This window comes from Chiloscyllium plagiosum, chromosome 11, assembly GCF_004010195.1.
Source record: "Chiloscyllium plagiosum isolate BGI_BamShark_2017 chromosome 11, ASM401019v2, whole genome shotgun sequence".
NCBI lineage: Eukaryota > Metazoa > Chordata > Chondrichthyes > Orectolobiformes > Hemiscylliidae > Chiloscyllium > Chiloscyllium plagiosum.
In genome coordinates this window covers 54835468-54850976 of record NC_057720.1, presented here as the reverse complement: position 1 = coordinate 54850976, position 15509 = coordinate 54835468, and the positions used below count along the sequence as shown (strand labels likewise).

Genomic DNA, 15509 nt, shown 5'->3' with positions numbered 1-15509 from the left:
GATTTGTATGATCTGACAATCTTGACTGTCTAAACTTTGCGTTGAACAATAATCACGAGGGCAAAGTTTAAAAATGTGTAAGTGCATGTCAAATCATGAATCTCTAACATGAATCAGTACCAATATGGGGAGAAAATTGGGTTGGTGGAATGTGTTGTTGAGAACCATGTGTGTACACCCTTGAAAACCTAAAAGGAGCAATTTTCCTGCAAAATGAATTGCAAGCATGATGCCTTAATCTATCAAGAGTTCAGAAATCAAATTTTTGTTGTCAAGATAACCCTTGTGATTAAATTCTCTGTATTTAGATGGCAACTGTTTCAAATTCTCACCATCAGGTGACATCAAGCCTTATGACATATGTTTGCACCTTGTTTAAATACACAGGCATCACTTCTTTTAACAGATTTGGGCAGCCAGCACTTGTTAGCTTAGACATGGCATGAGCAGACATGGGGACCCAAGCATCTTCTGGCTTTTATTTATTCCTTTAGCAAACATTGACAGGTAGGAAGATACAACTTATCGCACAGGGAAGGGCAGAGAACTTGTGGAGGTAGGAATCAGTGAAAAGTACATGTAAAAGTCCTAACAAGTTTAGTGTTGTTGCTATCCAACATAATATTGCACCACTGTCAGAGGTGCAGCTTCTGCCAGCAGCCTACACAGCAAGCCCAAGTCAAAAGAGAGGAGTGTTTGTGGAATAAGGTGAACGTCAGTTTGTCAGGGAGGTTGGCCACAATTGGTTAGGAAATTGGTTTGACACAAATCTGGGGATTCCTGTTGTTGCAGTCTAGGTTGGACCATGCTCAGACCCTGGAGGTTTGGTTGAAGCAGTTTATTTTATGCTATACTCAACAACCTTACTTGCTGATCCATTGGGGTGCTGTTGCAAAATCCGTCCAAAGGATAGACCATGGTCGATTAGGATGGAGCACTGACTTGAGGTGCGTGGGGAAGGTGCAACAAGCCAGGAGCCTTTCAAGAGGTTGGTCCTTGGGTTTGCCAAAGTTGTGGTCAGCTCAAATCTAGATATTAACTTGGGTTTGTGAAGGAATTGTCACAGTTATATGAGGCAATTTCAGATAGTAGGCTGAAACCTATTAGTGTCTTTGAGGAGACAACTTCAAGGCAGATGGTTACTCTGGCCTCCGTGTGGGTAGGGTGCAATCCCAGCAACGGTTTAGAGACCTCCATGATATTGGGCTCTGAGGGTAAAAGAGTACATGAATTTTAATATAAAGTGGCTCATCTGAAGTGGTAACGAGGGTGTCATTGGTGCCACAGGGATGGCAGTGAAAATGGGGTCAAGAATCAGAGTCTGAAAGTCATTCACACAAAGTTGGAATCTCACCACATTAGTAAAAGAGTCAATTGCATTATAAGGTCAGAAACTGGGACAAACTTCTTGCAAAATGGGAGGAATTGGCTTTTCAAAGACGGTACGTGAACCCTGTTCAGGGACCATTTGCTCTCATTATTATTCAAATGATTGAACAGTGCTATCTGTCTTCAATTCACAGTTAACCTGAAAGTGGACATTCTTGAAATAATCCAATTCAGACATGCAATCATGCGCCCGCTAATTGCCAAGTTGTGATGTATGAGCTCAACAATACTCAATGTAGCAAGGCACTGTCACAAAAGTCTGAATTTCTCAATTAGCCAAGGCACACACTTCTAAGGGTATTGAAGCCTCCATGTTATAGCTGCCATTTTCTGCCAAACAACAGTAAGCTTGCTGTGCCATAGCAGAAGCAGAGTTGGGGAATGGGGCTGGAGTTTGCTGGGGGCATCTTGTTAGCTTTCTAATGCCAAGGCCAAATAGTGGTAATTGGCTGGTTACTACACATCTATCTGCTCTCAATCATCAGTAAAATGATTGAAAGGTCATGAACAGTACTATTCAGCAGCACTTGCTTAGCAAAACCCTGCTCACTAATGTTCAGGTGAGTTCTGCCAGGGCTACTCATGGTTTGGTCTAAACAATGGATAAAAGACCTGAAATGAAGAGAAAGGGTGAGACTAATTGCCTTTGACATCAAGCCTGCATTTGACCATCTGTGGCATCAAGAACCCCTTGCAAAATTAGAATCAATGGGTATCGGAGAAAGCTCTGCACAAGTTGGAGTTATATCTAGCACAAAGGAAGATGGCTGTGGTTGTTGGAGGTCAGTTAACACGGTTGCAGGAAATCTCTGCAGGAGTTCTTCAGGGTAGTGTCCTAGGCCCAACTATCTTCAGTTGCTTCATCAATGACTTTCCATCATAAAGTCAGACATGGGGACACTCATCAATGATTGCACAATGTTCAGCACCATCCCAACTCCTCAGGTACTTAAGCAGTCCATGTTGAAATGCAACAAAACCTAAGTTTGGATTGACAAAATGGCAATCAACAATCATGCCACAGAACTGTTGGCCAGACCATTTCCAACAAGAGAGAATGTAACGATCATCCTTGCCATTCAATGGCACTACCATTAGAGTCCCCCACTATCAACGTCTTGCAGTACTATTGACCAGGCATTGAACTGGACTAGCTATATAAACACTGTGGCTACAAGAGGAGGTCAGAGTCTAGGAATCTTGCAACAATTGACTCACCTCCAGACTTCTGGAAACCAGTCTACCATTAACAAGACTCAAGACAGGGATAAGTTGGAATACCATTTGCCTGATGCATACAGCTCCAACAACACTCCAGAAACATAACACCAGCAGGACTGAGCATCCTGGTTGATTTACTTCAAACTCTCAAACATTCTCTCCCTCCATCACTGACTCACCGATACAGAAGTATTTGCCATCTATAAGAAGCATGACAGAAATTCAACAAAGCTCCATATTCTAAACACATGACCACGATCACCTAGAAAGACAAGTACAGCACACACACCTGCAAGTGACCCTCTGAGTTACTTATTAAATTGACTTGGAAATATGTTAATATATAAAATAAGGGCAGGAATATGCCATTTGGTCCTTTTGAGCTTGCTCTGCCATTCATTATAATCATAGTTAATTATCCATCTCAATAGCCAGTTCCCACTTTTGCCCCATATTCTTCGATCCCTTTTAGTCCAGTGCTATATCCAAGTTCTTGAAATCATGCAATGTTTGGCCTCAACTGCTTTCTGTGGTAGTGAATTTCACAGAGTCACCACTTTCTGGGTGAATAAAGTTTTCCCCATCTCAGTCCTAAATGATTTACTCTGTATCCTGAGATTATGACCCTTGATTCCGGACATTCCCAGTTTATCAAGAACATTGTTCCTGCATCCACCATGTCTCATCCTGTTAGAATTTTATAAATTTCTATGAAATCACCTGTGTCATTCTTCTGAACTTCAGCAAATGTAATCCTAACTAATTCAACCTTGCATACATCAGTCCTGCCATCCTAGGAATCAATCTGGTAAATCTTTGTTGCACTCCCTCTATAGCAAGAATATTGTTTCTCAGATAAGGAGACCAAAACTGTACACAATATTACAGGTATGGTCTCACCAAGGCTCTGTATAGACATCCCTGCTCCTGTACTCAAATTCTCTAGCTATGCAGGCATCATTCCATTTGTCACCTTAACTGTCTGCTGCACCTGCATGCTTACTGTCACTGACTGGTTTACAGGGACATCAAAGTGTCATTGCACATTCCTTTTTCTCAATTTATAGCTATTTGGATAATAATCCACCTTGCAGTTTTTGCTCCCAAAGTAGATAGCTCTCAATTATACACATTATACTGCATCTGCCATGCAGTTTCTCACTCACTCAGCTTGACCAAATGACATTGAAGTATCTCTGCATCCTTCTCACAATTCACCCTCCCACCCAGCTTTGAGTGATCTGCAAATTTGGAGATGTTAGATTTAGTTTCTTCATCCAAATCATTAATATCTATTGTAAGTAGCTCAGGCCCGAGCACCGATTCCTAATATACCTCACTAGTCACTGCCTGCCTTTTGGAAAAAGTCCCGTTTGTTCGTACTCTTTTCTATTCCTCTCAACACTCTACCCCCCCCCCCCCAAGTACCATGTGCTTTAATTTTACACATTAATCTCGCAATGTGGGACTTCGTGGAAAATTTTCTGAAAATCTAAATAAACCACATCCACTAGCTCCCTCTCATCAACTCTGCAAGTCACATCCTCAAAGAATTCCAGTAGACTTATCAAGCGTGATTTCCCTTCCATAAATCTTTGCTGACTCTGTCCAATCCTGCTATCTTTTTCCAAGTGCTTTGCTATTAAATCTTTTATAACTTCTATAATCTTTTTCTCCACTACTGATGTCAGGCTGTCTGGACCTTAATCCTGATTTTCTGTCTGCCTCTCTTCTTAAATAGAGGTGTTAGTTACCCTCCAATCTGTAGGAACTGTACCAGAGTCAATAGAATCTTAGAAGATGACCACTAATGTGTCCACTATTTCTAGTGACACTTCCTTAACTACTCTGGGATGTAGATGATCAATCCCAACAATTTCCTCAATACCATTTTCATACCTAATACTGATTTCCTTCAGGTCCTCCAACGTTTCTAGTATGTTATTTGTGTCTTCCTTTGTGAGTACAGAACCAAAGTATATATTTATTTGGTCAACCATTTCTTTACTCCCCAATATAAATTCCTCTGTTTCTAACTGTACGGTACTTACATTTGTCTTTTCCAATCTTTTTCTCTTCGCATATCTCTAGAAACTTTTACCATCAGTTTTTTTGTTTCTTGTAAGCTTTTACTGTATTTTCCCTGAATTTCCCCTTCCTTGCTGAATTCGAAATTGCTCCTACTACTCAGGTGTAATGTATGCCTGTTCCTTGGATCTAATAGCATTTCTAATTTCTGTAGTAAGCCTTGGTTTGGTCACCGTTCCCATTTTACTTTTGCATGAGGCAGGAATGAACAACTGATATAGTTCACCCATGAACTCTCTGAGCGATTGCATTGAGTTTTGCGGTCATCCATTTAGAATCCCCCAATCTATCATTGCGACTCATGCCTCATACCATCATACATCATTGAAACACCATTTCCTCTATTTAGATTCAGGACTATAGTCTCAGAGTCAACTCCATCATGTCCAGTTGATGATGAGTACTACGGTTGCTAATCTTCATAATGGGCTCAAGGGGCCTTGCACAACTAGATTACACAATAGCCAGCCTAGGATGACTTGTTCTCCTGTTGGTTCTTTAATGTATTAGTGCTGAAATCCATCCCATATACACTCTTGAAATATGTCTTCTGTGCCATTGTCACTAATTTGGTTTACCCAACCTACATGCAGATTAAAGTAACCCAGTAATGTAACAGTTTTCCTTTGAAAATGACAGACATGAGACATATTTCCTTCTGAAATATGTGGAAGATGAAAGTTGCCAAGTCTCAAAGGATCATAGGCTGTTCTCTCTAATTGGAGAGATGACTCTCTCTCTGGTGGTGAGTTGAACCTGCTGGTCACCATGCCTTAGGTATGGAAGCATCACGCATCACACACACACACACACACACACACACACACACACACACACACACACACACACACACATTCTTTTCATGGTTGAAGAGACATCACATCTTTCAGCTGTTGGAACTTACGTCAGTCATATAGGTCCAAGAAGACTACAGCAGATGTTAGACCACAAAAGAGGATATTAGAAACAAAATTGCTGGGAAAACGCAGCAGGCCGTGCAAGATCAGTTCTGAAGAAGGGTCACTGGACCCTAAATGTTAACTATGCTTTCTTTCCACAGATGCTGCCAGGCCTGTTGAGATTTTCCAGCAATTTCCAATTTTCGATCTGATTACCAGCATCCACAGTTCTTCTAGTTTTTGGTTTAAGAAGATAGTAGGTCAGCTGTTCAAAAACTTTATGAGAGTGGTTGTTTTTAAGAAGTGTCCTAAAGGAGGGAAGAGAGGTGGAGGAGTGTAGGAAGGGAATTTCAGAACATGGAACTTATACAACTAATTGTATGGCCACCAGTGGTGGACCAATTATAGTTGAAAATGCACAAGAGGTTGGTATGAGAGGAGTATAAATATCTTGGAGAGCTGTGGCACTAAAGAAGTCTACAGAGATAAGGAGGGATTTGGAAATGAAGATGAGAATTTTCAAGGTAAGATGTTGTTTTGACTCAGGTCCAATGTGTGTCAGGGAGCACCAGATTGTAGGAGAATGGGGTAGGCTGAGAGTTCAGGCAAGAGCATCAGACTTTGAAATAATCTTGGGTTTGTGGAGGATTGAATGAGGAAACCAGCCATGAGGACGTTAGGATAGTTGAGTCTGGAGGTAACAATGGCATGAATGAGAGTTTCAACAGCCTATGATCTGAGACAGTGTTGAGGACGAAAACAGATGGTTTTAGTTATGGCACAAATGTGATATTGGAAACTAATCTCCAATCATGTGGCATCATAGTTCCAAATGGACTGACTTAATCTCAGACTGTTGGTAGGCAGAGATCTGGTATTGGTAGTTGGGGAATAGTGTTTGAAGAGAGACCAGAAAGGATGGCTTTAGTTTTTCCATAGTTAATTAGAGGAAATTTCATTAACAGGACAGTTAAGGGAGGTGATTAAAAGATTGAGTGTGGTATCATCAGTGTGAATGTTACAACTAAAGCTTTGATCTTAGATGATGTCATTGAGGTACAGCTGTAGATGAGAAATAGGAGAGGACCTAGGATCAATCCTCTTTCAAATATTTATCATATTCTTTCTTGGCCCAGACAGAATTGTAGTCAGTTGTTAGGTTTGGTGTAGGAGTAGCATTTCTTCAGCATTAAACCATATCCTCCTGACAGTGAGATTGCATTCTCTTCGTAAGTGAAATGCATCACTGGTGTTGTTCACACATGCACTCTTAAGCAGGTATCACTATGGAGAAAATTTTAACTGGGAGTGGGGTTCCAGCAGATAGGGGAGGAACAAGTATCAAAATTACCTAGTGTCAGCAGTGAAATGAGCAGCACTTGGCTGATGGTTGGGATCAGATTTTTGGAGAGTCAAATCCACAAACTGGCACCAAAAGAAGCTTTGTTAGTACATGCAGGGAGTAGGTTTCAGTGGGTCTGGCTGGAGAATACCAAGGCTGAGGAAACCAAAACCTTTCAACTGTTCCTGGGCACACAATGAAATGGCCTCATTTAGTTCTGGAGCCATTTCTCACTGCCTTCACCTGGTAAGAAACCTGCAGAGGTTCCTTAACTAGGCCAGTTAAAAATTAGTCAAAGCCTAAAGTCTTTGGCAATTTATATGCTTGTTAAAAGGACTCTGAACTGACCCAACAGGTGCTTTTCTCTAAAGAGCAAGCAGATTAAAACCCAAGACTCCAGATTTGGCTAGAACATCAGTCAATAAGCGACACAGTGGCTCAGTGGTTAGTACTGCTGCCTCATAGCGCTAGGGACCCATGTTCGATTCCCGCCTCGGGCAACTGTCTGTGTGGAGTTTGCACATACTCCCTGTGTCTGCTTGGGTTTCTTCTGGGTGCTCCAAAGATGTGCTGGTCTGGTGAATTGGCCATGCTAAATTGTCCCATAGTGTTAGGTGCATTAGTCAGAGGTAAGTTTAGGGTAGGGGAATGGGTCTGGGTGGATTACTCTTCAGAGGGTCAGTGTAGACCTGTTGGGCCGAAGGGCCTGATTCCATACTGTAGGGAATCTAATCAAAACTGAGAGATCAATTGTGACTGTTTTTCCTGTTTCTGCAAGTGGCTGGGATTAAAATTGCCCCTTTATGTTTCAATCAGGAATGGATATACTGGATGACTCTACTTGCCTCCTTAGTCCATGAAGATTTAGACCTAAAAATTGCATTGAATACGCATGACTGTGAATTCTCTCATCTCATTACACAAGCAGATGAGAAGAACTGGGATTGCATGGCTTGAATACTGCCACTGGATATAATGGGAACCTGCTTACCAGAACATCCAGAAAATATGGTGCAAATCAAACAGTCAATCACCCCATCAAGTTCAAGCATTTTACATGTTTAGTGTCCTGGAGATCTGTTTGGGATAGTAGGTTTGGGTTAGGGTTCCTTTGGTATAGTGGTACTTCTGGGCCAAGAGATGTAAGTTCAAATTGCACCTGCTCCTGGTTCTGAACAGGTTGTGTCCGATCTGTAAAAGCTGAAAGGCTGTTATCTTTTCTAATTCTTTTGGACATGTTTGAGACCAGTACTTTCTGAATCTGAGCCCACGGTCCTTTAAAACCTGGGCTAATTGTTCATCAGTGTTAGCGTTTAATATAAGGAATGTGAATGGCCATGTTTCAAGAATTAATTTGATAAAATCAGCACAGAAGGTGCTTTTGTGTGCCCACATTTTCAAGACTTGTTTTCCTTTGAGTTGAGAGGTTATCTAATGACTTCTGTCTACTGCTATTACCTCACTAATCCTTTTAATGGTAATTAAAATGTATGTTCTTGGTGTTCATTCGGAAGTTCACAATAAAGAATAATCAATATTGAAAATACTGTTTCCTCTTTTAAATCTTCTCCTGATTCATGTGCATTATATAATTCAGCAAATCATCTTGTGGTTTTCTTTATAGGCTGAAGATGTTACCAACCAACTTAAGGCCCAGGGCACGATGATATCAGCTGTGGCATGTTCCACCGTTCCCAAGATAACCATTATAATTGGAGGCTGCTATGGTGGTGAAAGTTTTCCTATGGTACATTCTAGAAATGTTGTTGTATGGCCCTCATACCATTGAAGATAATTGTAGTTTAAAAGTAGTGTTTTCTAGGAGTTCTATCTTATGGAAAAGCACAGGCAGAACATAGTCTAGTTAGTTTAATAATAATAATTCTATTCTGAGATTCAATTCCTGGTCTACACTCTGTTGGCTCCTCTTTGGGGATGATAGGAATAATTTAGTATCCTGAAGTTAGGAGGGTAAAGACAAGCCAAAGCTATTGTTCCTGATCTCTATTCAGTGCCTACTGCTGGACGGTGTACTCATATATGTCAGACAAAATATTTGGGCTTGCCTGTGATTCCTTTTTGTTTTGTTGGTTCAGTTCTAATCAAGGCAAGAACTGGGTTAAAAGTGATGGTGAGATGAGACTTCTGTCTACTGCTATTACCTCACTATAACTGACCTGTTTTTTCTGGATCAGGAATCATCTGGTACGCCAAAAAAGCTTTAGCAGGATCCTGCTAATGATCCTGCTAATGGGACTATCACTTCTGCACACAGAGAGTCAAGAAGTCATTTAAAGAGTGCAACAAAGCTCCAAAGAGGGAACAAGATGCTCACAGTGTGCAACTGACACTCAACTTTGCTTACTGACCCTCATACAAACCTACATCCAAAATAGAACAAGATGCTTATTCTTCTTTTGCTGATTTTCTGCTTGTGGTCCTGGTGTCATTGAGCCTGCAAAACAGTGTACAAGTAGGCTGTTTACCTGCCACACTGCATCCAGTGAGTGTTCTTGACACCATAAGTTTCAGTTGTGACATTTTTAGAAATGCTTTTCCCTCATTTTCTCCCACATTTTATGGGCATCACTTAACTATTGTGCAATTAATTGAATTACCAACAATAAATTGAGTGAGGAGAAAGGAGTTGATGCAGCAAATTAGAGTAATGTTGCCCTAAATCAATTACATGTGTGCAGTTCAATCTGGAAGTGGGATAGAAGTGGCAATATTAATATTGTAATATGAACAGTACTGTTGCAGCCTTAGACATAGGGTAATTTAAAAGGGCTTACTGATGACTTGTCCAATTCTGATTGTTAAATATATATCCATGAAGATTATTTTCTATATATCACTGTTACCTCAACCAAACCAAGAGAAATGGTGTTAATAGTTTGTGCAAATTCTCTGGGAGTCTGCTGAAATTTGGGATAAATGTGTGTAAAATCTTTAGGCCACTATTTTAATGCTGAAAATTTCACAAATATTATTGTACTTGTCTTAGGGTTCCATTTGATAAGAAAATTCTTCTGTTCTATTTGTGGCCATGTAAATGAAAGTTAACAAATGGAAGATTATAATTAAGAAAATAGTACAGGAGGGCACATTATTGGTTATTGCACGTTATGTTCACTTGGATCTCTGTGGATAATGTTAAAGTGAAATTTGCATATGTTTCAGTGCGGTAGATCATTTGATCCGAACTTCCTTTTTCTATGGCCCAATGCCAGGATTGGACTAGTTGGCCCAAGTTACTTCCGAGAGATCCAGGAATCCGATGGTGAAATCCAAGATGAGACACAACTGAAGATCATGAAAGAAATGTTAGTATTGTCAGATCAGCCATGAACCCCCAATAAATGGTGGAGCAGGCTTGGGCCAAACAGCCTATTCCTGTTCCTATTTCTTATGGTCTTAGTTTCAATAATAACTGTTCACTAGTAATTTCAACACTAGACCTTTTATAGTTAATTTTAATCCTGTTTTCAGTCATTATCAATGTATGTCCATCCAGCACATCTGGCCTGATATAATCAAAATTAGATATTATGTCTGATAATATGGTATATATTATCAGTATTGTGACCTCTGCTTTTTCTGATATGCTTTAATAACTTGGCCTTCAAATTGCATGCATAATATTGAAATTTATAGAAGGTTTGAAACTTGTAGGTACAGTAAGTAAACTGTGAAGAAGATTGTACGAGTTTAAGATGACATGGGCAGGTTGGTGCAATGAATGTGCAGAAAATTCTAAGTTGAAACATTTAGATCAAAGTATTGAGATGGTTTTCTTTTGACCAAAGAATATAAAGAGGATATTTTACTCAATAATTTAAAATCATGACTGGTTTAGGTAAAGTAATTAGAGAATGTTTCCAATAGTTGACAATAACCAGAAAGCACAGATTTAAGGTGATTGATAAAGAAAGCAGAGGCAACATGAAGAACTTCTCACACAATGAGAATTTGGGATTTTGTATGTGCTGCTTACTAGGTTGATAGACAGATTAAATAACAGCATTCGAAAGGAAATTTGACACATTATTGAAGGAGAAATTATTGCAGCAATATGGTGAGGGGTTACAGAAATAGGAATGTATTGAAAAGGGACAGCAATCATTTCTTGGGCTAAATGACCTCCTGGATCGTGTACTTTTTTTATGATTACTGTGCTCTTAAAGCCTCCTTTGGTGATCACTTAGCACCATCCAAGTTGGGCATTAATCAAGAGGCCTGTCTATTATAGCTGTTCACTGGATAACTTCACTAAGTCATCAAGGGAACCTCATTTTATAATCTAAAGCTAAAATCAGGAGTTAATTGACCAGTTTAGCTGTTGATAAACTCTTTATCAATGTCAGATTAAAAAAAATGCCTCTCAGATTTGGTGGAACCCGAAAATGTATTGATGAATTAAAAATTTCAGCACCTTTTGTCATCAAAAACAGCATCACAGATTCCACAATTAGTTGTAAACATGCTAGTCTTATAATTTTTAATTTGATCAACAAGTCTTAGTTTTATGCAAATAATCTTGAAGTCTGAACTACATGAAACATCTGTTAATTGTAAATTGATAAAAAGGAGTGAGGTATAACCTTTTACTGTATTTACAGATTTTAGAAATAGTTCAACCCTCTATAAATGTGATTAATATATGTACTTTGCATTTGGTTCAAAGTAATGTAGAAAGTCTAATTTAAATGATTGTATGGTTTCACACCAAAACCATTTTTCTCTTCAGGCTGGAGAACGAGAGTTCTGCTTTTCACTCCTCTTCCAGAATTTGGGATGATGGTATAATACTGCCTAAAGACACTCGGATGGTAAATTCACATTTCAATTAGTTATAGTTTGTGCTGCATTTGCCCGGTTATGTTCTTATTTCATAATAGCCCCTCCTCATTCCTGGGTTTTTTTCCCTTCTATTCCTGATACATTTTCACAAGTGCAAGAATTGTCTGCATATCTCACTCTAGGGGTCATTTATTACTTGTGACATTTTTCAATTTGTAAAAGTAAAAGGCAATTAGGAGTATATAGTCCTTTGTATGTAGCAATTTCCAGAGTCAAAATGATGAATTATTAACAAGCTATCTCAAAATCTATTTCTATGAGGCTTTATTAAGATAATGTCTGCAGAGATGTTTTCATTTGGAAACATGTTTTCTAAACTGTAAATCAAAATGAAAAATTTGATCCATATCACATATGTAGAAATATGCCTTGGTGAACTGGGGTAAATTTCTTACTTTGCATGCTTTTTGAAAAGAAATCAATGAAACTTTTTTGAACATTTACTGACTTGGTTTCTCCCTGTCTTTCTCTATTCTGAAGGCACTGACTAAAGGATTGGGTATGAGTCCATGGGTACTAACAGCTTCTAAGTTATTCATCTAGTAATGTTGTAGAACAGAGAGACATAGGGGTTCAGGAACATAATTCTTTGGCGTTTGCGTCACATGTAAACAGGGTGGTTAAGAAGGCATTTAATGCACTTGCCTTCATTGCTCATACCTATGAGTATAGGAGTTGGGACGTTGAATTAAGGTTATACAGAATGTTGGTGAGGCCTCTTCTGGAGTACTGTGTCCAATTCTGGTAGCCCTGTTATAGGAAAGATATTATTCAGCTGGAGAGGATTCCTAACAAATTTACCAGAATGTTATCAGGAATGGAGAGTTTGAGTTTTAAGGAGAGGCTGAATAGGGTGAGACTTTTTCTCACTGGAGCGTAGGAAGTGGAGAGGTGACCTTATGGAGGTTTAGAAGATCATGAGGGGCATAGATAAGATGAATGGCAGGTGTTCTTTCCCTAGGATGAAACATTTCAAGACTAGGGGGCATATTTTTAAGGTGAGAGAAGAAAGATTTTAAAAAGACACATGGGACAACTTTTTTTTTAACGCAGAATGGTTTGTGTGTGGAATGAACTTTCAGAGGATGTGGTGGATGAGGGTACAGTTACAACATGTAAAAAAACATTTTGATAAGTAAATTATTAAGAAATGTTTGGACGAGTATGGGCCAAATGCAGGCAGGTGGGGCTAGTTTAATTTGGGGTTCTGGTCAGCATGGACAGGTTGGACTATTTCGGTGCTGTATGACTTTGACTGTAGTGGGAATAGTTGCCAGTGTCTCAGAGGATGATAAGGTTGATCTCTCATTACAGAGAGATGACTGGTGTTGAGTTTAACCTGAGGGTCACCACATCTCAAGGTGACTGGTGAGGTCAGGAAGGCAGGACTTTCATAGTGCCGTCAGGCAGTGTGGGAATTTGACCCACATTATTGGAGTCAATCTGCATCATAAACCAGCAGTTCAGCTAACTGAACTAACTGACTCCCTAGTTATTCAGTTATGAGAAGTATGAAAGCTAAGTCTGATCTTCATGTAGTTACTAGCAGTCACCTCAGAAGTGGGACCTTGACTAATTTTTCTCCCCCCCCTGATTCAGTAGCAGTGAGATCAGTTGCAGTAGTATTGCTATACCTCCATTTTGGTCAGCACCTCTCAAACAGAGTTTCAGGCTATTCAGATGTTCCAACATACAAGGCTGACATTATGGCTGTGTGATGTGGGTAACTACCTAAAGAGCCTTTGTTAAAAGTAAGTGACCAAACAGAACTCGGAGGTTTCCTTTGCTCCACTTGGGCTCCTGACTAAGAATTGTTTCCTCCTTCCAACTAAACTGTCCATGCTCCTGCCCTTTGTGAGTTCCTGCCTTCCTAGCCTCATGCTCAACTTGCTCAATGCTGTGCTCTCTATGTATTCCATCCTCTCCAGCTATGTATCCTGTCACTCTCCAGCTCGGTTTGTCTATTTGACTGTGCTGTGCTGTCTCTGTGATCCTGCTTTATTTCTGTTCTCCTAATGCTTTCTCCATTCTGTGCTGTCTCTATTTGTGCTAAAGATAGACATAAACTCGAGTGAGAAGCAGATACCCACAGATCTCTAAGTTATTAATAGTTAACTTCATATTACAAAAATGTTGCAAAAAGAAGTCTTTTATAGTATTATAATTTAGTTTCATGTGTTACTGTTTCATTTGGAAAGGGTTCCTTTAATCAAAAAAAGTTTTGAGCCCATGGTTTAGTTGAGCAATCTACACTTGGAACAAACATTAACTTGATTCTTACTGGGCTGTCTGACTTAGTATTACCCAGAATGTGCCACATTATTAAGCCTTGATTAAGGGTCCTACTTCATTCACGTTCCTAAAATGCAAGGTAAATTACGATTTTCAAAACAGGGAACAAATACACAAAAAGTGTTCCTTGACTTTGATTTTTCTTTCCTCTTGTTATGACTAACTCTTATTATCTTTCCACAGCTATATTTCTTTCACATTTGAATTCCAAATATGCATAAGAGCCTACTTCATTGTTCTTCTGCCTTCACTGGTATGATAGCTGCCCTCTTAGTCTCAATTTTGAAAGTTGTAAGTTTAAAAACAGTTGATGATTGACTGATCTAGCAACTGTGTACCTTCTCTTTCTCCATGGTCAAATTGTTTATTACTCCAGTACTATCATCGAGAGCAGAAACAATAGCAAATTTCTTATCTCCATCATAAATTGTTTCATCTTTCTTCGTTCATAATCTGTGTTCACCTGGAACTCCACATGTAAAGAACTCTGTGACTTTTTTTATTGTTAAAATAAAATTCATTTGCAAAGTTGACTCTTCTGAACCTCTTTCAACTCTTGCTTCTAAAATAGACCTTTTTTGAATTGACCATTATATTAGTTCTGGCCTGCCATATATTTTGAGTATTGTCTTCCGTTGTCCTCTATTTCTAGTCAAACCTGTTCTCCTTTTCCTACTTCCAAGAAGAGATGCAATGATCTGGAAGCTGCTTTCTGTTAGACTTGTCAGTGCTTTGGTGATGTTTCAAAGGTTCTCAATCATCATTTAGGGTTTTTACAAATATATTAAGGACAAAAGAGTAACTCGGGAGAGAATAGGGCCTCTCAAAGATCAGAGCTGAAAATGTGTTCCTGGAAAAGCGCAGCAGGTCAGGGAGCATCCAAGGAGCAGGAGAATCAACGTTTCGGGCATGAGTCCTTCTTCAGGAATTCCTGAAGAAGGGCTCATGCCCGAAACATTGATTCTCCTGCTCCTTGGATACTGCCTGACCTGCTGCGCTTTTCCAGCAACATAATTTCAGCTCTGATCTCCAGCATCTGCAGTCCTCACTTTCTCCGCTCAAAGATCAGCAAGGCGGCTTTTGTGTGGAACCACAGAAAATGGGGGAGATACTAAATGAATATTTTGCATCAGTATTTACTGTAGAAAAGGATATGGAAGATATAGACTGTAGGAAAATTGATGGTGACATCTTGTAAAATGTCCAGATTACAGAGGAGGACGTGCTGGATGTCTTGAAACGGTTAAAGGTGGATAAATCCACAGGACCTGATCAGGTGTACCCGAGAACTCTGTGGGAAGCTAGAGAAGTGATTGCTGGGCCTCTTGCTAAGGTATTTGTATCATTGATAGTCACAGGTGAGGTGCCAGAAGACTGGAGGTTGGCAAATGTGGTGCCACTGTTTAAGAACGGCG

The 15509-nt window shown here is 39.6% G+C and overlaps 1 protein-coding gene across 3 annotated transcripts in view; it reads left to right on the top strand.

The window, feature by feature from the left end:
- The window catches only part of si:ch211-198n5.11 (methylcrotonoyl-coenzyme A carboxylase 2), an 83453-nt gene that overhangs the window by 66321 nt on the left and 1623 nt on the right, over positions 1-15509 (top strand). Inside the window, exons 10-13 of one of the 3 annotated variants that reach the window (XM_043699370.1) lie at positions 8564-8686; positions 10123-10265; positions 11690-11771; positions 14278-14926. In XM_043699370.1, the coding sequence (XP_043555305.1) occupies positions 8564-8686; positions 10123-10265; positions 11690-11771; positions 14278-14298 (369 nt within the window). In that variant the 3' untranslated portion in view covers positions 14299-14926. Of the gene's footprint in view, positions 1-8563; positions 8687-9134; positions 9443-10122; positions 10266-11689; positions 11772-14277; positions 14927-15509 lie in introns of those variants that run through there. The other 2 variants (XR_006312986.1, XM_043699369.1) reach the window with 2 other exon arrangements.